The sequence below is a fragment of the Athene noctua genome, chromosome 7 (assembly GCF_965140245.1).
Source record: "Athene noctua chromosome 7, bAthNoc1.hap1.1, whole genome shotgun sequence".
In the NCBI taxonomy this organism is placed as follows: Eukaryota; Metazoa; Chordata; class Aves; order Strigiformes; family Strigidae; genus Athene; species Athene noctua.
This window is the reverse complement of record NC_134043.1, coordinates 13,114,632-13,140,676: the sequence shown is the minus strand read 5'-3', so window position 1 is coordinate 13,140,676 and position 26,045 is coordinate 13,114,632. Positions and strand designations below refer to the sequence as shown.

The 26,045-nt window shown below is 42.6% G+C and overlaps 1 protein-coding gene across 3 annotated transcripts in view; it reads right to left on the bottom strand.

The window, feature by feature from the left end:
• The window catches only part of SEMA5B (semaphorin 5B), a 276,944-nt gene that overhangs the window by 17,495 nt on the left and 233,404 nt on the right, over positions 1 to 26,045 (bottom strand). For 2 of the 3 annotated variants that reach the window (XM_074910110.1, XM_074910111.1), the window contains exons 15-23: positions 20,983 to 21,164; positions 17,527 to 17,670; positions 15,876 to 16,023; positions 14,328 to 14,553; positions 13,475 to 13,693; positions 11,439 to 11,609; positions 10,375 to 10,524; positions 9,434 to 9,478; positions 6,021 to 6,226 (exon numbers count right to left, since the gene is read on the bottom strand). In XM_074910110.1, the coding sequence (XP_074766211.1) occupies positions 6,021 to 6,226; positions 9,434 to 9,478; positions 10,375 to 10,524; positions 11,439 to 11,609; positions 13,475 to 13,693; positions 14,328 to 14,553; positions 15,876 to 16,023; positions 17,527 to 17,670; positions 20,983 to 21,164 (1,491 nt within the window). Of the gene's footprint in view, positions 1 to 6,020; positions 6,227 to 9,433; positions 9,479 to 10,374; positions 10,525 to 11,438; positions 11,610 to 12,776; positions 13,008 to 13,474; positions 13,694 to 14,327; positions 14,554 to 15,875; positions 16,024 to 17,526; positions 17,671 to 20,982; positions 21,165 to 26,045 lie in introns of those variants that run through there. The other variant, XM_074910112.1, reaches the window with a different exon arrangement.

Sequence of the window (26,045 nt, the reverse complement as noted above, 5' to 3'; positions counted from 1 at the left end):
AGCATCCCAGAAGGAGCAGGAGCAAGGAAACATTCAGAACCGATCTGGCAGTTTCCCCTACTTTTAAATAATGTATCTATGAGAGGAAGATATCTGTGACTTGCACAGAGCAACCTGCTGAGCCACTGCTGCCATGGGGTGAGGACATCTCTAAGACACACACATCTACAGGCACAATCATCCTGGGCCAGTCACACCTCCAGGCATGCTTGACTGCTCAATTTGACTCAACCCAGTGATATAAAGGGGAGAAAAGACACTAATAGATTTTGACTGAGACGCACCACTTAATCCTTTTTTCCCCATCAGTAAGCTCTCTTGCTTTCCCTTCCTAGCAGGCATTATGTAAATTGAGAGTCCCCTGAAGTGATATTTGCAACTGCAGGATCATACAAGAAAGGGCACAATGCTCCTTTGCCAATACAACCCCCTGCCCCTACTATTCTTTTTTGAATAATACTATACTCATGGTAAGTACTAAAAATATGTACTCTACCATTCAAGCACTTAGTGTTCTTAAATGCCACTTTGTTCAGGGAAAATAGTTTTTGTTAAACATGAAATTCACTGGGAACAAAATTTATGTTTCAATCTGATTTACTATATTTTTATATATATATATGTATTTTTTTTTTCCAGCTGATTACATCAGCTAAATCTCTCTGTAAAACGCCATGGAGCTAAAGCAAATACTTAAGGAAGGCTGTTGATAACTTACTGATGATGTGGGTATCATCAACTGCTGACTTATGTCTGAACTTTACAGTCACTTCCTGGGGTGTGAATGATGCACAGTGAAAGGGGTCACCAAGAAAAGGAAAAAGCTTATATCACAGTGCTATCAGTGTATGTGCTGTGACCACTATACATAAAAGGGTTAGCCAAATTTTAGTTGAAGTAGCAACATATCAAATTAAGTGATAGGACACTGTAGCTCTAAGTTTTCCGTGGCAGAAAGAAACATCCTCAGAGACCAGGGCTGACTGAGACAGACATTCCTCTAGGGCACCTGACAGTATTTAAAGCTCATTTAAACTTGAACCACTGGCTGTCTCCCTGCTATAAAAAAGGTGTAATTTCAGTGGCAATGAAAATAACCACTACCAAGAGAGAGACATTTAAAATCTATACAGGGATCCACTTTCCTATACCCTGAACTTTATTTCTTTTTGCAATGTTGAAAGCCAGACCAAACACCCAGTCTGTTGTTTTATTCAGAAGGATTCTTCTTCCAAAGACAGAATTGGTTTCTGTTTCATAACCTTCCATGTTGGTATTTTATTGCCATGAATGATTTGGGATTAGTAATGAAGTGTGGATCACAGTATCTGGAGTCCTTCACAGCGGGTGTCTACTCTGCACTTGTATTTGATTCTCAATGGCACTGTTCTCACTTTATTAAAAAATATTCATATACAGAGCCCCAAGTGATCTACTGAATATTCCCCCCATTTGACAGTAGCTGCATTTATATCTGATGCATAATTTTGGGCAAGTGCAGGGCTCACAGTCCTGAAGTTAAAATGTACTGTTCTGATGTCCTTCTAGAAACTTCAGGTATCAGGTGATACATCGAATATTTAGTTTCCCTCTTTCATTGCCATTTTTTGCAATTTCACTCAGTTCTCACCTCATCCTCCCCCACAATAAATTTGCTCATTGACATAAATGACTGTTTTGCTTGAGCACAACTTCAGTGTTTGGCCTTTAGCTTCTACATGAGCAGTGGTGATGCCCAGAACAGAGCAAAGCTCAGATGTTTCCTCAACTTGTTTGAGGCATCATACAGAAAAAGTTTGACTGCATGACTCATGACTAAAGCTGTGTTTAAGGAAGGAAGGACAGAGGGAGGTCTGTCCAGCACAGTTGAGAAGAAAATCTGCAGAATCATCATCATAACCATCCTGTAAACTTTATATTTTTCACTGATCCCATCTGGCCTGATACAAAGGCCATTGGATTTTGGATTTGGACCAATGTGCAGATGCCTTTGTCTGTCCAAATCCCATGTAGAATAAAATGTTGGATCTGTTTATTGGCAGAGGATTTAGCAATAGGAAGAAGTTCGGTCCAAACCCTTTCTCCATGTGTGACTGTTCCAAAGGCTCCTAATTCACAAGGGCTCAACCTTGACCCTGCATCCTCCTGTTTCTACTTCAGGCTTTCCATCAGCATGACTCTAATAAGTAACTCACATGAGTAAGTCACTGAGTAGCTGAAGCAAGATGTTAAAAAAGAGGATGTCCTCTCTGCTTTGATAGTCAGCTATTAACTGATCGGCGTGGCAGTACTGGGAAGGTTGTAGGTGGTTCTGTAACCCATCATGCTAAAATGTGAAGAGCAGATAATTTTTATTTCATTATGCTCTTGTTCTGCACATTCTTCAATATTGTCAGAGTGCTGTATGAACTTTAACCAATTAATGAAACATGAACTGCTTATTAGGTGACCCAAAAGGTCTCTCCTCCTACAATCTGTGAATAACAAATCAAAATCAACGTGCTGCTGGCAAATGCATATGCATGAAATCTTTTAAGACATCATGGCTAAAATTGCTAATAATAAACCTCACAGCATTCTCAAGAAAGCAAAACAGGAAGGGAAAAGAAGCCAGAAAAAAAAAAAAAAAAACAAAACACTTCTGCAAAACACTGTCTAGGCAAGTTAGCATCAGCTAAATGATCAATAGGTCAGGATTATGTATGATATTTACATCTGATCTGCATTACTGCATTGCTGTGCTGAAATGTCCAACAAGGCTCATATCAGCTAGCACTTCCTTCATTAAAATCTGGCTTCATATAAAATTCACCTTGATTTATGAGTTTACATTCAGTGCTGTACATTTGAATGTAACACTGCCAAACTTTCTACTGTGTTCACCTGCTGGTTGGAGAGCCGAGATATTTTAAGATGAAAACAAACTAAAGTTGGTTGCAGAAGGCTTATCATTATCAAAGAATGGAAAATAATAGACTTGTGCATATGCTCAGCCTTCTGCTACCATCATGTCACTGTGTATTATCAGCTTCTGTTTCTGAAAAGTAGTCTACACACCATGTATTTCCTTAATCATGGATTTGTTTACGCTTTCACACACACACACACAAACCTACAACAATTCTTTTGCTTTCATTATCTAAAAAATATTGGGGGCAGATTTCTTGGTATCTGCTGAATATAAACTTACTTGGGTTTAAAATCTGGGATTTCAGGTGTTTTTGCTTTCTTTCATACATACATATTTTAAATTCAGATGGGCCCATATTCAAGCTTAGTCCAACCCTTATTTTCCAGAAGGTGAATTTCAGTTCCTCCATCATTTGAATGTTAATTGCGTAGCATCACAATAAAACCACACATGCTCCTTGAAGGCATGAAAAACTCCCTCCTGACCCTTAGAAAAGTCTGCCAGTTATTCCTAAATATAAAGCTGACTAATAACAAGTTCTGTAAGTAATTACACAGCACAGAGCACACAGAGCCTTCCTCTTACTGCACTAACGCTATATTCTTCAAGGGAACACTGAGGAGTGGTAAATTTGTAGTATTAAATGAGACATTTTCAGGCAAGAGTTTAAGAAAGGAGGGACAACAGAAAGATGAACATAAGGAAATATTCAACAGGAATAGAGAAAAGGAGCTTCACTTCATAAACAGATTTTATCTTTTCTGTAAATCTCTTTGCCTCATTCACTGTGCTGAAAGAGTATGACTGAGTTCTTCTTAGCAAGTAGCCCCTTGCCCCTAAACATTTTGTTTTGGTCTGTCCAATGACTGTAGATTTATGCACTTGAACTCTTTCACTTCTTAACATTCTATAAACAAGATCCATCTGGTCTATCTCTTCTTGTGTTCAAGTCCCTTCTTTCCCCAGCCTAACTCATCCAGTCCCAGTTAGCTAATGCCTTCCTTTAAATAAACTAGACTTTTCAAAACTTGATCTAATGCCTAGTCTCTTTATATCCCTCAAAAGAAGACGCTAACAGCTGTTCGCTGTTACTACACACTAGATCAAGTATTCAGAGGTGGATCTATCAAAGAGGTCAACTCCCTCCTGATACTACATTAACAAATTTGCTGCTATTTTAAACTTTGTTTAGGTTTGTTATTACTTCTAGTCCACTGTGCCACTCAGCATAGGTATATTGCATTTCATAATCCATTTACCCAATTGATCGAGATCGTTCTGCAAACAACCCATGCTTCTAAATTTTAACCATTCTTCCTACTTTAGCATCATCTGATAACATATGATAGCACAATATAAATCATGAAGAAAATGTTAATGCAAAGCCGACCGTGTAACTACCTGATTTTGGCCACAAAAATAAATTTGTCTCTTCATTGTTTGCTGTGTAAGAAACAAGGGGATACTCTTGCTCATCTCTTTATTCCTGCAAGCTTTTCTCATCTGGGTCTTCCTATTGACTTTGCCACAACTACTCACATAACTGAAAGGATTTCTCTCATAGTTTGAAGCTTCCAGGATCAGGTCCTAGTTCTTTACCTGTCTTAATAATTTATTACCTAGCCCATATATGCAGAGTGTGTAAATAATACATCTTGTGAAACGTTGTTAAAAGCCTCTGAAAATCCCAATATGTCTGCCGTTTCCCTCCTATCTAGATCAATATTTATTTAATTTAAAAAAGGAATCCAATTTGCTTGACATGATTTACTTTCCACAAATCCATGCTGACTTGCATTATGATGCTGCACCCTTATTAAACTGTATGCAACTGTAGCCTTATACTGCTAGGAAATGTATTTTTGAGATGGCATTTACAGGCAGCGGGATCCTCTGAGGGGCTGCAATGCCCAACACAAGGAATTCAGCACATGCTTATTGTCAAACTGGTCTGTTATTTTCCAGCTCAAACTGTTTTCCTTTAAAGCACCAAAACAACATCGAGTCCTTTCAAATGATTAGATGCAAGCTCTTACTTCTGATGTGTATTCCCATTGCAAATCATGATCATGTATCAGGAATTGTCCCATGCCCAACATTATAAAATCCCTACGTGGAAACAGTCCCCAACACCCAGGGAGTTTAGACTGTGGCAATGGTCCCACCGTTGATCTTATTGTTGGGTCCCAGTCAGAAGCCAGGATGGATCAGCAGAAACAGACAATCAGAATGTCAACAGCACACAGCTATATGAAAGAACAAGCAGCTGCAGGGTTTCCGTCTGTTTTGTGTTAATGTCCCAAATAATACTCCACACTGTCCAAGTGACCTGAGGCAGGCTGTTCCTCCTGTGGTGACGTGAAGCCCCTTCACTCATCCCACTGTTCACTTCTCTGATCCCACACTTCACTTGGAGATTGATGCTCAAATACAACAATGTGCTACTGTCTCAGCGTATTACCCTTGCACCCTCAGTCCTATTTGCTCAGAGAATGGGCGGTGTTCTCTTTAACAAGTGGACTGGCCAACAGAGTATGCCACTTCAACATTCATCTTCTCCTAAGGCTTCATTCAGCAACTAGTTCTGCTGCTATCATTGAATTCTGCATGGCTGCATGGGGTAAGTTCTGCCCAGCACTGACAGAGGGGGCAGAACCCTCTCTGTTTTCTCATTGTCTCCAATTTGGCAGTTCCCAAAGCATTTCCAGAACCTCATCCTACCAATAAGCATTTTCCCAGCTATTTGCCTAATGAAGTTTCCATTTTTATTCTTCCTCCCCTCCGTTTCCTCTTACCACGCACTAACAATGCACTGAACTGAGCTCTTACTGGCTTCTTAGAGGACAATAGTCAGAATGGGCTGGAATATCTTGGTATGTACTTGCCAGACTGGCATTCATCAGGCCTGTGAGACAGAACAAAATCCCATTGCAGTAATGGGACTTTCTACCCCTTTGTGACAGTACAGCTAAATGTCCCTTCAACCCCACATGAAATGCCAACAGCTGGGCACAGAAACACAAACCTACCCAATTCCAACCATGACATAAATACAGAATTTGTTCAGGTAGTATCAAGCTTTTGTGGTATTTTTTATCAAGTACCCTACCTTGAACTCCATGGGGGTGTACTTCTCGTTCTTGGGGGTTGTGTTGCCCTTGTAATGGAGATGGTTGGGAGTGGTTGGGTGGATAACGGTCGACTCCTGGGACTGCCTCTGACAGCGCTGGCAGTACACGTAAATCACAAATGTTAAGAGGCTAGAGCCAAAGAAACAGGAGACCCCAGTGGCAATCAGATGGATGAGACTAAAACCTGCAAGGGAAATGACAAGAGATGCTATTTTTAAAGAACAGGCTTTTTCCCTCTCCCAACAAGACCACAGGTGCAAATCAGAGCTATGACATCTCGGGATCAACATTAATAAGCTGTAGAAGCCAGAGTCTTACGTTCTAACATAAACTGACATAATCTCCCTGCAAATCGGTCTCCCCACTGCAGCTCTGCCTTGTGCAGTTTAACAGGTTCATGCATTGTTTTCTCAAAGCTCCTTCCCTGTCTCTCCTCTCTCCCCTCTATTGATATTGAAACTAAACATTATGTTAAGCTGACAGCTAAAGAAATGAGCCGTACAAACAATGCACATTAATGGATTCCAAAGCAAGTGCGTGTCATGGAAATAAGGGAATAAAAATGCTCAGTGTTTCTCTGAAGGGGAAGAAAGGGAGGGGAAGGCCCTTTTTGTTGGCTGCCCAAAATGCCTACGGTACTGTGTGCGGGGTGGGGGAGATACACATTCCTCCCCCATGTAATCCAAGTGTGCTCAGCATTCTTGCTTATTCGTGGGGCAGCACTGCCTTGCCCATGTCTGAACTACCTCTGAGTAGTACTATTTTGCTATTGTACCACTAATAGTGAAATGTGGGTCCTCAGGGGAATGGGAAAGATAAGATGGACAAAAGGAAGGGGGGAACTGCTTGAAAAACATTTCTTTGTTGGTTTTCTTCACAAACTGCAAAGATAGAAAGCCAGTTGCAGGCAGGTGCTGGCAGGGTAGCTACAGTGCAAATACTTTGAACAGAAAAGCTCTTGGACTATAAAAGCCTCCTACAGAGATCTCTTCATGTGGGATTGCAGCAGCACCCTCCAAGCACAGCACTGGCCTCTGGAAGAAGCTGTAGTTGTGCATCCCAAGTGTGGGAGGTGCCTAAATCGCAACTCTGGCTGGTGGGGGAAGACAAAATCAAACAGTATTCCTCATTCTTCCCTCACCTCAGAGAGTCTCAAAACCCATGGTAAAACTAACCACCAACAGATCTCCGCTGACAACAGAACAAACAGTAGCAACCTTTACAGCCATCAAGTTAATGAAGCAACGAGAGGCAATCTTGGGTGGCAAAACTTTATGACCCTGTTGTCTTTTGCTTTGTGCAGGGGGAGAAGCTAAGAAAAAGAATCAGCGGTCATGACTCCAAATACTACTCCCTTTCCTCTGCCTTTGCTCTGTCATCTCTCAGACAGGAATGGCAGGGGCCCTAGTGCCTGGGGGAGGAGCGCTGAGTACTGGTCCCCCAGGGCAGCTGTCCTCGGGGTCAGCCACATTGGGTCGGTGGTGACAGCAGCAGTAAAATTCCCATAATACTTAAAAAGCCATTCATTTGGACAGACTGTTGTGTTGACTTGACTGTGTGCAGAGAAATGGAAGGGACTACTCGGAGAGTGGCTTTAAATTAGGTTCATTCTTAGTCTGATCACGGCATGCATTTTTTTGGTGTCGTCTTACATTTTAACTGATATGCTTTTCAAATAGAGAATTCTGCCTATTAATCTATGGCTCTCCTCTAATCTTTAGTTTAAAAATATCCTCCTGAGTTTAAAAAGAACAAAACCAATAGAGTTCTACAGCAAAGTAATGCACTTCAATCATAATTACAGTAAGGAACATACAGAATTTATTAGACTGATGACTTACATTTATTTTTTAAACCACACTATAAAATTCTATTGCAAGATTACCACTCTCTACTGTGTTTTGGATGATGGTCCAAAAAACTAGCAGAAAAATGATAATTTCCTACTAAACGTTACAAGACTTTTCCAAAAAGACATTTCCTTTCTTAAAACCTCCTCCTGCTTTACATCACTCATGAGAGCTAAAACACAGAATATGCAACTGTGCTTAGTAAAGCCACATGATACTCCACCACATTCTCTTCCTGCCCAGCTTTGCTTGTATTGCAGTGAATGTTTCATTTCGCTGCTATATTTGCATGTCACTACAGTAGGAAGTCCTTTCTAATACATAAGTGCTCGTACATTTCACGCTCACCTTTGAAAGACTCATCTGATTTTTCAGGTGACTTTTACCCATATCTTAGGGAAAAGCCAAATTATTTTGTTTGCAGCATGTGAGTTCCCAGGGGGGAAGCTTTCTGGTTCATCACTTTGAAAATATAGATTTTCTGAGATGCATCAACAGAATTTCTATTGATTGGCTTCTTTGCCAAATATTGTAAAACACTAAGTAATAAATAATATTAGCTATGGTAGAATGTAGATTGCAACAGCAAATACAATGGTGGTGGTAAAAGAAGGAGATGTGGATACAGTGCATAACAGTAGAGTGCAAGCTATAGCAAGGAGTCCTGGAACTGAAGCAGATATGTTGCACCCTCTGAGGGAGAAGGAGTGACACAGAAAGCCAACTGTTACATTGCGGGTGCTGAAATCTTAATTCCACTGATTGCCCCACAGTCACAAACTGAGAGGCCACATTTCCATGCCACGGGTGGCATGCCTTTTTTGCCATGATCTCCACAGGGAGAAGAGATTTTGGCAGCCTGCAGATCTTCTAGATTTTAGGAAAACAGGGATGTGACGCTAGCAGGAATTGACATGGTCATTAGTGTGAAAATAGCATTTTAAAACGTCGAAGGAACCTGCCATTTTCTTCAGCCTGCATTTTTATCATAGGGGCTCCTAGAGCAGCAGGAAAGTGACACTAATGACTGGGTCTTTCCAAATTACATGCAGAAGGAGACACAACTTCTGTGAGAGGTGAGGACTCGAAGGAAAGGAAGTGTGTGGAGGACAAGTATAAACTCTAATCTCATCCTATAACATCAAAGGTCTGTCTAAGAGACCCTGTTCACTGATATCTTTATAGGTTATTTAAAAACACCTGCCTCCAAACAGCTGGAGGCTTACAGTGGTGGAATGAAGAATATCCCTTCCTTTCTCCTGAACCATTTACCCTGTGGGTAGAGAGAGACAAACAATGTGTTCCCTGGTAATTAATGATCCTCAGTGGCCAATCCAAACCCCCAAATAAATAAGAATCTTGGAACTGACAAGTGGACATACGATACATTCCTCCAGTCTGACTCAGACAGCAAGACTCCAGTGGAATTAGGGCTATCAGTGGGATAGGAGCTGTATAGATTAATGGTTTGGTTGTTACTGACAGGGAGGAAAGACGCCAGGTTAAGATAAAAATAAGATATATAGTTAGTGGTACCCTACCTCCACAGTTCGTGCTCTCATCAATGCTGGAGGCTGGCAGGATCACTAAACAAATAGAAGAAGATGGAGAAAGTTGTCATTTTGCCATCACTTTACTCCTCTAAGTAATTAAACTCCCTGTGCTCCAGACATGAGAAGGTGCTCACGTGTTCTGCAGCAAGCTGAGAGTCTTTCTAAATTGAATGATAAAGCTCAGAGTGTGAAACACATGCAACAAAACCTCTCCAAAGACCTGACAATTGCAGTACTGTTACCTGATCACTGCTTAGCTTCTTCAGTTTAGTGGAAAAAAAGATAGCTGAGAAAACCATGGAAAATAAGAATACCATTGCCTAGAGTTCTCAGATTTTTAAGTTGGAGCACTGTGATTCAAATAACGTGGAAAGAGGTTACTCAGTCTAGACCCATATCAAATATTTTCCTGAAAGATACAATTTCCACAAAAGACAGGATGGAAGACATTGATGACCATCTGTCCATCAACAGCATCGCTCTCTTAGACCTTTGATTAATCTCCCCACTTCACAGTTTTCTCCATCTGCCTCACCTTGTTCCTTTGCTCTTTTTGGAATGTTTCTTTTGATACTTGAACTCAAGGACCTTCTGTTGCCCATATCCATACTAAGAACAGAGAAATTTTTTATAACCCAGCCTGAGATGAACTATGCAAGGTTAAAAGCTTCAATTCAGGTGAAGCTATACTAGTTATTTATTATAGATCCAGGTAATTCTGTTTTAAAGAAATGTTAAGCTGCCTTAAAGAAATGCCAGTTACCCTGTGCCTGCCACAAGGGAGTTTATAACATGCTTGTTTACTTGTTTTTCTAGAAGCATATGAACCCAATTTAAGGTAGAGAAAATCTCTGCCTAGCTTGACAGTCTGGGCTTGAGCAGCTCTCCTGAACTGGCCCACCCCTCTCCCTCCTTGACACTGTACATACCAGGAATTTCATTATACAGGCAATCTTGGTACTGTGTGCTGTTTCCAATGCACTGAGAAGAGTCTGGGCTGTGTACCTCACAGTAACGGCTGCGGTACTGGATGCCCTCTTCGTTACACAGGCTCCACTCTGACCACTCTGACCAGCCACCTGAAATCCAAGATCAGGAAAACACACAGGCAATGCCACCAAGAAGGAAAAGTATCCCTTATAGGTACCATACTTCTCTCATGCTGAAGGGTATCTAGATCCTGGCTTGGGCCTCTCTCGCAAATCTAATCCAGGGGCCCTTAGTGGATTTAGTTTTCTCAACACAAATAACAGTGCAAGCATCATACACTACTTATCAGGTTGTAGTCTTCTTAATATGGACTGAACCAACCCTTAGTGGAGCACTGCGCAGCATGGAGTTGTCTTAAAAGCTCCTGTATCAGCTCTCTGGTTAAAGAGATACAAGGAGCTGGATGGGGCAATCTTGCACCAGGACCTCCAAGTTTTGCGGTGGCCTCCCAGGAATACCTCAAGCAGCCAGCACAAGTTACAGCAGTTAGAGAGTTTTGCTGACATCCCTAAGGGCAGGTGTCAGCCTGCAATGGCTCAGAAATACACAAAGGTAGTTCAAAACCAGCAGTGATCCAAACCCTGTCCTCTGAGTTATAGCACACTGTCATCTGCCTGTGTAAAAAAAAAAGGAAGGATTGTCCCCTCAGCAACCGTATAGATTGATGCTTCATGACTCCTTTGGTTCATCTTGTAAGCTTCCACACTGAAGAATGAAGCTCCTGCTTTTTCAATTACTTTAAATGGATCACCCCTTAACAAGATTTTGCCTGTCTGGCACCAGAATGCCAGAGCATGGGCTAGTGAACAGGTAAAGAGAAAGGTGATGCACTGTAGTTGAACATTGGGATGTCTTCTTTTTCCCTGGCTCAACAGACATTTACTGAATGGACAGAAAAACTTCTAACTGATGGTTTTTCTGATCTATTTTTTAAACATTTAGCAGATGTGCCTTGCTCCCAGCACCACCCAAGACAACTGGAGCAGGGACAAGAAATGGCTACCTTCACATGGGTGTGTGTTGCAAAGGGCCTCCTCGGTGTGCAGACCAATGCAGATATCCTCTCCGCTAGATGGAGCTGGATTGGTGCAAGTCCGTGTGCGCTGGTAGTGTCCTCCTCCACAGGTTGCTGAGCAGTGAGACCAAGGAGTCCAGCAAGACCATGAGCCTTTCACTGAAGGACATTGAAAAGCAAGGAGAGAGGTAGATGCCATTGGTTACTCCCCTCACTGTGATAAAGCTGGAAACCCCCAGTATCTCCCCTTCCAGATCCACCCTGCCCAGCCTAGCTAGCAGTTTCTTGCACCCCAGGACATTTGGGCCTGACAACAAGAACTTCATTTTAAGGGAAGGTATGAATGTGCTGCATCTGTGGATGCAGAATGAAACCTATGCACAAAATGACTCTCCATCATAAAGTGCCAAAATAGAAACTATTCTTTAGGGTAGTCACTGAAATGATTCTATTCTATTCTATTCTATTCTATTCTATTCTATTCTATTCTATTCTATTCTATTCTTTTTTATAAAACAGCGTTGTTATTATTATTATTATAATATTGTCTCCTGACACTTCACCTACAGCAACAGCAGATTCACTTGAGAAAAAAAGTGCTGTACAGCCTAAGCGGAGCTTATATGGCACCTTTCTGTGGGGGCCCTGAGTCCTCTACTTCCAATCTTTAGGAAACTGAAACTCAGAGGCTTTATTTATTGTCCCTGCTCATTGAAAGGGGGGTTGGAGTAGATGACCTTTAAAGGTCCCTTCCAACCCAAACGATTCTGTGATTCTATGATCTGACCACAGCCCTGTAACAGGTTAATAATAAAACTAGGAAGGAACCTAAGATCCCTGATTTCCACCCCCACCCCCACCATCCCCATCAGGCTACTTAGATTGCCTGATTTGCAGGTCCACATGCCATTAATTCCGAAGATAATAACCTGATGACATAGTGCAAGATAAACCCAGGATTTGTATATACACATTGAGTGAGGCAGGGAAGGAGGGAGACACAGAGAAATAGTAATCATGCACTCAGAACAGATTGTAAAACATCATAGTGTCCAAGGGGAGAAAACAGCACAGAAGAAGGGCACAGACATTAGTGAAAAGCCACTGAGAGCTTCCAAAATAGTACTAATAGCTGCCTTTATAGTGCTAGAGTTATTTTATTTTTATAGGCCATAGAGTGCAATATTTGACACTCCTGCTACACTCTTGCTGCACATTCTGATCATATCTGCATTGGAATTTTATCTTTGTATTGAATTTTAGAATCGTAATAATACTATTATAATATAACATTTTCAAGTGTAGGCCACAAACTATATTGCCAGAGGTAGATAATTGCTAGAACTGCAAAGAGGCAAGGTAATTTGTGTAAGATCACTTAAATTTAGTTTAGATAGTTATTACAGAGCAAGGAGAATGATAAGTGAGAGACAATACAGTAGTCAATGGTCTATTATTACTATTCTGGACCAGGAGTGCAACATAAACATGAGGACAAACTCGAAAACCAGGAAACCAGGCAAGAATACTCCCTGCTGGCTGTGCAGGAAATGGTAACTGATGTCAAGAGTAGATGCCCATCGCAAGAACAATACGTAAGCAGGAGAGGGGGAAGAAACAAGTGTTCACAAGAAGAACCGCCACATCAAGCATCTCTACACAGTATTAAGGCACATTTATTAAGCCTGTCTCCTCATCAGGGTGCAGATGCACTGTGATGCCCTCCACTGGATGGAGCATCAAACCTTCTCGAAGCAAAAAATTGATAGACAAGCCACGATACTACTTCCTCTAAAGAATGTGGCTGTGTTACCCTCTGAGCCAAGGTGAACCATAAGTCATAGCACTTAAGATCACATACATGGGTCATTACAATAGTTTAAAAAAAAAATAAGGAAAAATCCCCAAATTTAAAAAAAAAAAAAAAAAAGCGCCACTTGGAAATACTGATATTTTTTGTGGGTCTACCATTAAGATGGGGAAGAACATCTTTGAATTTTATGCAGGAAGATGATCATGGTTACCTGGGCAGGGATGTGGATTGCAGTCTTGGTACTCCATCGCTGACCCCACACAGGGCAAGCCACCATTTTTAGGTTCAGGGTTTGTGCATGTTCTCTTCCTGATCCTAAAGCCCAACTCACAGTCCCTGGAACAGGAAGACCAGGCCCCCCAAAAGGACCAGCCCCCATTGATAATCCGTGCAGAGGTCTTACCAGTCTTGAGGAGGTCATCAACAAGAGCTTCAAGGAAAACAAACAAGACACCATGAGATCACAAATTAATCAGTTGTTCGGCTTTTAAAAAGAGCTTCAGCTCATGAGTAAAATCAGGATTTATGTGCCCTGGAGAAGAGTTTCTGCTGAAAGCCCTTAGCAAGAGTTCTGTTCCACAGGGTTACAGCTAAGCTAGAAATCTGTATACATAAACTGAGTCCACCAATAACCTTGATAAATGACCTTTCTGGGCAGCAAATTGTGGCAGTCAAGGCTGTGTCTTTGGGACACTGCCCTGCATCACAGCAATACTGAAGGGAATAACCTCAGAGGCAGAGCACAAGGGGAGCTCCAGAGAGAAAGAAGAGTAAGGACACATTGTCCTGTAGAATGGCTCTTCTTCTCTACACCCTCATTACTTGCCAGTTCTTTCAGGGCCAGGCTGGCAGTAGCAAGAACAAATCTATACCCTGCCATAAGCACAGAACTCACAACTGTATTGATCTCTAAGTCACAGGGCTCTCTCCATCCCTGCCATTCTGCAACGACACTAGTCATACATGTCGAGACTTATGCAGACACGTTCTTGTTCCAATAGTATCGTCCTTGAACCACCAAATCTAGGCTTGCCCTATGGTCCCCCAGAGCTGGCAAGACGTACAGTCAGTATCACACACTGCTGAGCCATCGTTGGGGCAGAATCGACTCTCGGTTTTCTTCCTCCCAAACTGCAGCTCGTGGGGATCAGACAGCTGGGCACGACACGTGTAACGGAAGCGCTGCTCCTGGCGGGCACCATTCTGGGTGATGTTGACAGGCATCCAAGGGGTCCAGGGTGTGTTCCTGCGCACCTCTGGGCAGCTCTCTGGGTTGCAGGTCTTATATTCCTGCCAAGAAGGAAAACCACTCTCTCCTTACTTATTAAACAGCAGCAGCCTAACTGACAGAGATTTATTTACAACCCAGAAAATAAGACAGTACCCTCTGGATCTACAACAACCTCCATCCACCTTATCTGACCTCACAGACACAATCCAGTGCTGGACACAGTGCAAAATGTGATGACCATGGAGGCAATAGTGATGCATAGCTTCAGGTGGACCTCAAGGGTGAACTATGCTTATTATTTTTGTGTCTCCCTCAGGTTTGTGTTTCTTTGCTGACTCAAAGTCATGTGTAGCTTTGAAAGTTTGGTACATTATGGGCAGGAGAATTATTCAGACAACAGATAATAATAACAGCAAGTAAGTTTTCTACTGTGACCCTGGAACGCAGCCTAGAGGAGATCTATGAGGACAAAATGTCAGTAAAGCTTATTCCTTGAAAAGTTTACTGTTTTATTTTTAAGATGGGTTTAGATTATCTCTTTTTACATCTACTTTTGTTTGGTTGACTTTTTAAACTCTCTGGTGAGGGTAATGAACCATTTGCCATCCTCAGTGTAGAGCATCCACTGAGTATAAACATTCTGGCTGGATGGGGTGATTTGGGGTCTTTACAATTCTCGCTGCTAGTGGGAGGAATTCCAGTGACAAATATTGTATTCTTGTTTAAAAATAAATAAATAAACCAGTCGTTTCTGGCACAGGGAAAGAAAAGTAATGCTTTAGGACTTCATGATTCTAGAGTAAATGCCAAACAGCTTGTGAACACATGGGAGGTTCCAGATCAAATCTGCTTACACTGAAAGAAAAGTCTCCACAAAATTAACTAAAACAGCTGCATGAAACAGCTGCCAGAATAGGAAAGGAAAAATAAAGAGAGAAAATGAGTAGCCATTGCCTTACTGATGGGTTAACTAGGTGCTTGACATGTTGTTTACTCAAGTGTGACAATGATACTAATTTCTGATGTGTGTAGGACCTCCTTGACTCAACAGGATCATCCTTGGGGGTAGGACAGAAGAAAAAAATGTATAGTGCTTTCAGGTAAAGGACTTGATATCTAAGCCTACAGAGGGCTAAGGACGTCCTCTGTACACCAGTCTGTCCCTACCTGTATATGTACACTCACACACACACACTCACATCCACTTTACTGACTTTGGGAATTTGTTACCTCTCTGCTTCCTCTCTAGCAAAAGCTGAGGACAGCATTTTCTTCTAGCTTGAGAAACAAAATCAGGATGGATAGAGGAGTTAAATATCATGTTTCTAGATGCTAGATGTCAATAGATGACCCTTATGCAATGTCAATAAACAATACATACCACAGCACAGCCTGGACATGTATTTCCATTTTCACAGGACCTCTGCCTTGAATGAATCCCTCCGCCACAATTCACACTACATTTATTCCAAGGACCCCATGAAGACCAAAAAATTGGTAATGGACATGGACTGTTCTCATTACAGAATCTGAAAGAAGAAATACGTTGCTCAAAAAAATATCCATGTCAGCACACTCAAGGGACAAAATGGTGATGGACACAAGACTACACACTGCATTTGGGTGCAATTCATGCATGCACAGAAAGCCAGCAGAAGTCTGACACAACAGTCAGATCAGCAATACTCCTGTTCACAGCAGAGAATTGAACCCTTTGCACAGAACAGGGAGCGGTTAATCAGGCTGAGCACAGTGAGACAGTTGGAGTAAATGGTGAAGACTGGGTTCCTGAAAGTGCTCTAGTCTCAAAACTTCTATGCACTGAATTCACAAAAGACCTCATAAACAGAAGCCCATGTGTCACAAAGATGATGGTACATATTTTCAATGGTATGACTAGTGGGAGGTCAACTCAACAGTGATCTGTCACTAATGGCAGGTGCTAAACACTTGACAATCTTTTCTTCACACGGGCCCTTACTGCTGCTTGGACCCTAAGAAACTAGCATTCGCAACTGGAGCTGAACTAGGTGCTATATGCAACTAAAGGCAGGCCCTAAATTGATGTTATTTCATGTTCCCTTTACAAAAGGTAACTTTAATTTTGTTCAGCTTTTTAATCAATATTGTTGTCAAATTGAATCACACAGGACTGAAATTGACTCAGATGTAGTCTTTAAAACCCAAAAAGGACCATTGTGAATGGCCACAAATCAAAACAAACATTAAAATGTCTCGAATTGAGGAAGTTAAATGAATTGCCCTTTGTATTCTGAGAAATGCAGAGAGATCTGTCTTAAGTGGACAAGTCTCAAGGGACAAGCAACAGCCTACTGCCAAGCAGAGGTGGCCTTTAATGAAATGTCAGATCTGGAAACCAAATTGGGATGCCTTGAAGCATTTGTTTAATGAGAGGCTGGGCTTGAAGAAGCATAACAGTGCAGATGGCTCTGTAGGTTCAAAAAGTATTGTCTTTTAGTGATTTTGCATGAAATTTGCTTAGTTTACAGGGGGAAAAAAGATTTTTTCCTGATGCCAAGCCCTACAAAAACTTAACCCAAAATCTGTGAGTTAAGCTATATATTTCTTGAACATATTTTGGTGCATCATCACAATAATAGAGACTTAGGAATAGTGCAGCTGGTAATGAAAGCTGCACATACTCAACTGCCTCCTCAGGGATGGATCAGAACAGTGTAACTGTATCTATAAACTCTACACTGCTAAGAGCAGGCACAACTTCTCCTTTTGCTGAGGAGGCCACAACTGTTTGGAGGACAGGAATACTTGTGAGGGTCTGAAAGGTCCTGCCTGAGAATGGATGCAGCTCTGAAGTCTCTGATGTCCACAGGCTCACTGTAAGAGAGTAGCCATTCATGTGGGTGACCTCATCCCTCACAGGCTCTGGAATTCCTTCCACTTTGTGCATTCAGTCAAACAGCCTTAATCTGCATTCACATAAGAGCCACCACTTCCAGCTGCCAACATTATAACCATGGAAGTGAACACACGGTGTTGTGGACATCTCTTACCTTTCTTCCCTGCTCTGTCCAACGCAGACCCTGCCCCCATATCGTGGAGCGGGGTTGCTGCAGGATCGCTGGCGGACCTGAAAGCCTATCCCACAGGAGGTGCTACACGGGGCCCAGGAAGACCAGGGTGTCCAAGCGCCATTCCTAACAAAGAGGGTGAGAGAGAACTGAGTATGAGGGTGACCTAATGATCTGCTCACATCATGCTGTGCTTAATAACATCAAGCACTGACAGGGGAATCATTGAACTTATCAGAGAAGACATTATTAATTTCAACCAGACTTTGTATCAGCAGAGATTTAGAAAAGGGAGTTTCAAAAGTGCTTAGCTTTGACCTAACTTTCCTTCCATTGAAGTCTCTAAGAATCAGAAAGGAAGAGAATGAAGCCAGTGCTGAATGATTTTGAAAACGCTTCCTAGAGTTTTTCTTGACAAAAGCATGTTTATTCCCCCATCATCACCCCCTTGTCTCATAACCTTGCTTTTCTGAGCCAGCGGCCGATCCCAAAGTCATATCTCCTGGATTCTTCTGCACAAAGAGTTTTGGGGCTCACACTCACGAATTCTGGTTGCACCAAAGGATGTAAGAAACCTACCCTCTGCTAATTCAGTAGGTACTGATGCTTTAAATCTCTTACCGCAATAGTACTGCCAGTTCCCATGGTTTTATCGTAAACATCACAATATTTGGTGTTTTCCTAAAGCCTTCAACACTGAATCCTATTAAGTGGAAATCTCAAATTTCATTAAAAATAACAATAATTGCTTTTAGCTTTCATGGCCACCTGCTGACGTCACTGTACTGTGACCTTAAATCTGTAGAAACCAGAAACAATTAAGAGCTCAGACACAAAATCAAGTTTCATGGTTTAATGAGCGACCACATCTCTGCTGAGAAGTGGTAACCTAGCGTGAAGCAAATGTGATGTAAAACCCCTTAGTTCACACCTCAGCAACAGACGTGCCTCGCTCCTGCAATGGGCTGAGCACGTGCAGGCGGTGGCTCCTGTGACGCTGCTGCCATGCAGTGACTCAACCACGTGCTTACACAGAAGCCAACATTTTCATCTTTAAAATCTTGCATTTATTAAACCTCACCTTCCTCTGATTTGGCAGCACGACTGAACCTTGGAGCAGGAGAGGAGGAACTGTATCTCAGCTCTTCTGTGCTGCAGGTTTAATTTCATATAGAGCCAGTGGCAATGCTCTGTCTTACAGAACTGCCTAATCTTGACACTTCACTGCCTTAAGCCAAAAAATCTCATTTGTTTTGTTTTGGGTTTTTTTTAATAAAGAAAAATCTTTCTACAAAGCATAGTCAAAAAACAGCTCAGGTGCTCTCTGGTTTTTGAAAGCTAAGCTTGAAAACAGATGTTAATTTTCAAAGCATTTACTGAACTAATAACACTGCTGGCAAGAAATACTTTCTGGCATAGCACCAATCAGGGCAGAGGATGAAAGTTAAAACCCACATTGCCCTTCACACTTTTTGTATTTGTTATCAACTCTTGCCTCTTCTTGGCAGGTTTATTTCAGAACCCTGTTAGATCTTTCTCCCCTCCTCGTCGTGTTCTCTCATCCCTCTCCCTCTTTCCTTTCCCCTCTCCTGCCCTAAACAAGGTCAAAGAAAAAGAAACTCACTTATATAAAAATGCTACTATTCCATCTTATTCTGCTATGTTTTAACCCACCTACTACCTTCTCACTCCTTAATGGAAAAGAAAGATTATATACAAAATTACAAAAAGAAAAAAATCCAATGGAAGGTTGTTGCTATTGCAGAAAAAAAGGGAAAGTAATTTCTACTAAAAATTCCTCACCCCCCCCAAAATTCTCAGCATCTATTTGTGTTTCAGGATTTTTAACAAAGACACCTTTTATTTTCAGATCTCCAGCTTTCTAATAGAAGTCATCTTCAAGCAGCCTGCTCCCTCTTTGCAAAAAGAAATCTCAATGCCATATGAAGTCAATTAAAGGAAATTTGAGGGCTGAGGCGGATGTAGGATGACCAGATGTCCCTATTTTTCAAACCATGCTGTTTTCCTATGTCTTAAGATTGAATAATTTATTTTTCATCTCCTCCTTAGAAGCTGTTCCTGCCTCTTTTGCCATCAGAGCAGTGCTGAGAAATCCATCCTATTGGCATACTTTCCATTTGCCACTGACATAAAAAGCCTGCCTGGGGAAGGCTCTGCTCAGCCCACGGTGGCAGCACAGGGGCAGGAATGACTGCATGCCTTCTTGGGCAGCACAGCCCACAGCTGGAAGGAGTGATGCCAATTAAAACATGAGTATTGCTGAATTTTTGGTGCCAAGACCAGCATTGATCTCCAGAGATGAGTCAAGAGACAGCTGTCCTTAATGGATGAATGTTTCTGGAGAAGATAAAGTAGATAAAAAACTGTATTGACCCAATATTTACTAAAATATTGGCTGGCCCCACCCTGGTTAAGTAGTGCTTACACTATGTATCGTCTTTCCTTGAGTCATGACATGATGTAGTCTGAGGGTGGTGGGGTAACACGGACACAAACACGGTGGCTATGTTTGGGCACCCGACTGGAGGCCATTTAGCTTCCATACTGTTCAAGCACAAGCTTCAGGCTTCCCGAGAAAGGCAGCACTTTGACACAACTGAGCTACATGCGTTGTTTAAGTGCTGTCCCCGGCAGGCATGCCTCCTAAATGCTGCTCGCTGCCAGACAATGATCTGTTGCTTTCACCTAGCCAGCCTGCTGCAGACAGTTCACAGACTCACAGAACAAGGCAAACAAGCCTTGCTTGGAGCTAGGCTAGGCCCTCTCTTTACAAGCATTGCTCTGAAGGAGCTCTGCTCGCTTTTGGCAATGCAACCGTGGAATCCAAACACTGAAACATTATAAGCTTGTTGGATTTTTTTAGCTTATTGCTATTCAGTTGGCTAACAACTACCTGAGCCTTACCTCTTTCTGAAGAGTCACTACTCACTGTATAGTTAAGGCAAACCAAGGCACAGTGTAAGTTAATGTGTACAGCAATTTGGGGTGCTCATCTTCCAAAAGCCCTGGCTGAAGGCCCTTCTCTCAGAGCCCTTGGGCTCCTTCATTTTTCACTGGCTTCAAGCTGGACCTCACATACCTCAGTTTGGCTGGGATACAAAAACATACTTAGGAAGTATTTCTTTAAAGAATGCATTGTTGGGCGTTGGAATGGACTGCCCAGGGAGGTGGTGGAGTCCCCATCCCTGGAGGTGTTTAGGAGTTGGATCAACATAGCACTGAGGGATATGGTGTAGTTGGGAACTGTCAGTGTTAGGTTAATGGTTGGACTGGATGATCTTCAAGGTCTTTTCCAGCCTAGACAATTCTGTGATTCTGTGAACATGGTCACAGAAACATAAGGAAGGAGCTAAGCTGTGGACAGGACAGGACACAACTCTTGTTCACTCCCTAAAAAGCAGAAAGATAATAAGGTACCTTGAGCAATTTGCAACCTCTATCCTGGCCCCTTCACAGCTGCGACCTCCACAGCGAGGACGAGGGCTGTCACATGAACGTGACCTACACATACAGGAGCCTGTGCTGTCCCCATCTGAATGCTCACACAGTTGCCATGGGGACCAAGGCCCCAATCTTCCATTTGTTGTCAGGTTTTTCACCTAATTTTAAAAGAAAAAAGGTCATTAATAGCAAGTTTACATTTCTGGAGACAGCCCACAACAGAAATGCCAAACAAAGCTGTTGGGGGGATTAAGATGCAGCTTAGATGGGAGCTGTCGGTGCTTGCAAGCAGGATTCAAAACAGAGGGTTGTTTTCAGACAATGCCGCATCAATATTTACCCTCCAAATTCCACCCCGCATACCTAACGTGTGCGCACAGGCACCCAAGTCGACCCAGCCAGCACCACACCAGGCGCAAGCATCCATCTGCCACACCACAAAACCACCACACGCCCTCATCCCACACTGCACAGCTTCAGCCTTTCAAGCAACACAATGGCCGGTGCTGATTGTCCCCACTCCATTATGCTCCTGCCTCTGCAGTGCTTGGGACTGTTCCTGCAGAATATTTTCCGAGTTAGCATTCGTATAACCATAGTGACCAGCTGAGACCGGGGCCTTGCTGAGTTTGGCCCTGTCCAAACATGCAGCAAGAACTGGCTCTCTTTCTAAACAGAGCTGTAGCCTAAATGGCTAAGCTGGGTGAAGGATAGAAAGTGAAGGAGATGGTGGTGACTGGAATTAATGCTGAGGATCATGCACTGGGCTAAAGAACAAGAATTCATCTCAAGGCAATTTAGAGACTGGACCACGCTGCTATCTGTTTCCACTGCCCTTTTCTTCATGCCTGTACAGCCCGGAACAGGCTGGGGCTTGAGTTTCCTGTGCACTGTAATGAAGAAGTAAAAAGACAGTAGTCCTAGCAGACCAAAAGCATGAGAAACAGAATTATTTCAGCCCAGGCCTGGTGAAGACCTGCCAGGAGATAGGGTGTCAGAGCTTATTCCCCTGTGCCTTGTTTTAAGCAGTGCTGCTAAGTGAGCCCTAAGCTGAGGGCTGGGGGAGCAAGGTGCTAGGGCTCTCACTGCCAAGGCTGACTTGAGAAGATGAGTACTGCCTGCTCCTCCCGGGATTGCTCCCAGCCCACCACTGCCTTCTTGTGCCCACTCCACTGCTACTGCAAAATCCAGCAATGCCAGGACCACGTCTGGAAAGCTGCCCTGGTTTCCCCTCTGCTCCTGAATTCAGAAACACAAGGCAGAAAGACATCCATGCTGGCCCTGCCTACAGCTATTTCACTTCTAAGCGCAGCACCCTGAGGCACTCTCCCTGTGACTCCCTCCATCCTCCCCACCCCATGTCCCAAAGTGCAGGCCCTTGCAGGCAGGATGGCACGGATGGCAGCTGCCTGCAAGTGGATCATCCCCACTGGTGTCACCCATGGGGTGGTGGGTTGCTCAGCAGCTTTGGCAAAGGCAACACTGAACTTGGCCTCGGTGTCACACGCAATGAAGGGTGAAGAAAATAAGAGGCTGGGGCCCTGGCAAACAGCCCTGGCCCCAAATCCGAGCCAGCTACTGCTGACAAACCCCACTGTGCCATGCTTCACGGAGCTTCACACTCAGCAGGATCAGTCCCCTGGGCCACCTCAGGGGGGAAACAATTTCTCCTGCTTTACTGACAAGGAAACTGAGGCATGGAGAGGCTGGAAGCCACACAGGGAGACAACCACAGCCATGAGAGTAATGCTTCCAAACACTTATCCTCTGAAACATGCTGCTCTGTGCTTATTCTCCAAGTCTGGCACTAAGTTAAACACTCACACTGCACTTCTGGTGGGCTGTCATCTTCCCCTCTCACCCATCTACAGCAACATCAAAAATATGCAGCAGTGGCATGGAAGTAATTTAGATCTGTTACTGCGCTCGTCAGGCTTCAGTCGGGGGGTTTCAAGCATCTGTTGTAAACTTTTGCTTACAATAGATTATCATGTCGTCATAAAAATTTGCTCTGGGCTGCAGGTTACAAGGCAAGATGCCCAGAGAAGAGAACACTGAGTTTTGTTGTTGTTGTTGTTGAATTTGTTGTTTTAAACATGCATGCCGTCAAAAATCAATATAGTTGGATTGCTAAAAGTAAGGAGAAAAAAAAAAAAAATCAGAATAATTACTTTGAGATATTTAATACCAGATTTTTATCTCTTTTTTCCTCCTGCCTTACAAAAGTCATAATCCAAGTATTGGATCATTTCTATTCAGTTTTGAGCCAGAAAGCCTTGCTGATTCCAGCAGGGAGTTCTGTTCAGAAATCAATGGTATGATACGGCCCGTGGCTTCAATTAAAAAAAAAAAAAAAAGCTGACAAATAATTATTGGCTCATAAGTGATACTGGGAAGCAACCCAAAAATTAAACAAATAAGCAGCCATAACCAAAATGCTAAGATTTATAAACATGTCACGTTGTGAGTGTGGGAAGTTTTTATACTTAAGAAATTACATATGGATTATTATTCCATCTTTAAATTCATAAAAATATCTTCAAAAGAGCAAACTTGGGAAGTGGGATAAAAACCCACATGCACTGATCTTTTTCAGGAATATCTTTACAAGGCAAATCCTTTGTAGCCAAGACAGTGACCATCAGACACAGAGGACATGTGATCAAATGCCCTTCTCTCACCTGACAATATTACCAATTCCAGAGTTCTCCTGTTTTATAAACTCTCATTCTCCCACCAAAGGCATCGCCTTTTTGTTTCTTACAAAATGGCTCAAGTGCAGGATATAAAAATTCAGACTAACCATTCCTACCTCCCGCTACCAGGATGTTTTCAGTGTTTATTCTGATATTACAGATTAGGCTCTAAGCATTCTTTGTCCTTTCAGTTCATCTATGATGATGTCAACTGCTTACAACTTTGCTAAGCTTTAATTGTTTCAGCTGGAAGTTTCCATGTTGCCTGTTTGATAGCAGTTGAAAATTCTTGCAAAGTTTCAGTCAAAATATTTCAACCATTTCTAAAATCAAATCTAGGCAAAAAGAATGTCTATAAGTAGCAACCTTTTCCTTGAAACAACCTAGTGTTCAGAGCAAGGAAATGAACTTTATGTCTTTGTAATGCCTTTTCACAATGCCCATGAAAAGCCATTCAAATCCGTCTAGGGTATAAAAACCTTGGGAACTGGGGAAGAAAATTCTCGGTTTTCAGAGACTCATACATTTTGATCCTAGCACCTGAAGTCTTCTCTGTGCACTGGGCATGCTTTAGTGTGGGCCAGAGCAGGGTACTAGTCTGCTAGTCCCCCCAAAAAAGGAATGGGGAGACTGGCACTGATTAGAAAGAAAATGGGGGAGCATGGAGCAGATGCCAGATGGCTGAGATAGAGGTTTGCTGAACACAGAGTGGGACTGGGATGAAAATCTGAGAGGCAGAGCATCATTTGGCTTGGGATAAGGAGGACTGTACACTTTATTTGGAATATTCACTTCCTAATTTACCAACCACCATCAACAGTGATCCCATGAGCCTGGCTAACGGAGTTTGCCAGCCAAACTTAAAGTTCCTTTCCTGCTGGTGGCTCATGTTGGCATCAGTAAGGTATTCGAAAGTACAATGTGGCTTTTTTCAGTTTTCCTAAAACCAAAAAGCACCTAACTTCCTTTTCCCAAGTCTAAGAAGAAACAGCATGTAATCATGTTTTCAGGACTCCCTGATATGACACACACACGTATAGGAAAAAAAAGAGCAGCATGAGCAATTTGTGTCCTATAATTTCTTAATGCTAACATGTTTGACATTGCAACCTTAGCAACAAACCTTTAGGAGGTTCTGGGTGTTACCTGGTAATAACATATATTAACCATTGTCAGGATACTATGTTAACACTAGATGATTAACCCTCTATCTAAGGTCCCTTAATATTAAAGCTGTAGAGTGGGAATCTGTGGTACAATGTAGTGCTGTACAAAGCTGTTCAGACTAGCTCTGAACAAGCGTGTTTGCACAAGAGCAGCAGTCAAGTTGTGTTAGTGTTGTGGTTGACTCACACAAATGCCTGGCCCCTGTAGGATATAATTCAATAATATGCCAGTTCTGGCTTTAAAAGTTGCTGCATGCCAGTCTCTCAGCTGTGCCAGGACATCTGTTTGTGGGCTAGGCTGCAGAAGAACTCACTGACATTATCTGGGTTAGGAAAAGTTTATTTGGGAGGGGTGCTTTTAATCTACGCCGTGTCACACTTGAGTGTGATCTCAGTACAGCTGTACCAGCACAGCTGAGCGCCTGGTGCTCAGCCCAGGAAAGTGGGGTGAGAAAAGCAAGGACTTAAGACAGTAACTCATCCAACTAAGCTCACAGACAGGCCTTTTTCAGGAGTGAAATTTAGTATTGGGTCACTGCATTCCCCTGCCTTTCCAGTGGTCATTTACACATGCTGTCCTAGACTGTTGTCTCTGTTGAGCACAACCTTTATCCTGCACTGAACACAAGGAAATACTTGGATACTGCTGATCTGCTTCAGTGAGCCATCCCATCCCATGCCAGTGGTGAATTTGTTCCAGTAAGGGGCAGAGGAGAAAGAAAAAGAAAGCACTTGCATGTGGATTTTAAACAGCTTGGCAGCCCGTTAGTCGAAGAGCACAAGGCTCATGTATGCACCAGAATGACAGCACCTACACAGAAAATAATCTACAATGGAAATGCTAAAACAAATCTAAAACTAGCACCCCAAGAACAGCCAAAGCTTCTGCATATTCTGTGCTGGATTTTTATGACCTTGAAACAATGAGCTGGAGTAGCCTGTTCCCTGGTGTGCACCACAGCAGACATGTTCAAACTAGGGGATTAACACCTCACACACCTATCAACAGACACAGGCATTAAGCAGGACGAGATAACAGCATGGGCAATCAAGAAGCACTGCATCCCAGTTCCACACAGGAGGGTTATAAACACAGAAGCCTCTGAATCCAGCAGTGAAAAACTTAAGCCTGCCAAGCTGAGGATGGATTGAAGTAATGACTAATATTTCCAGGGAA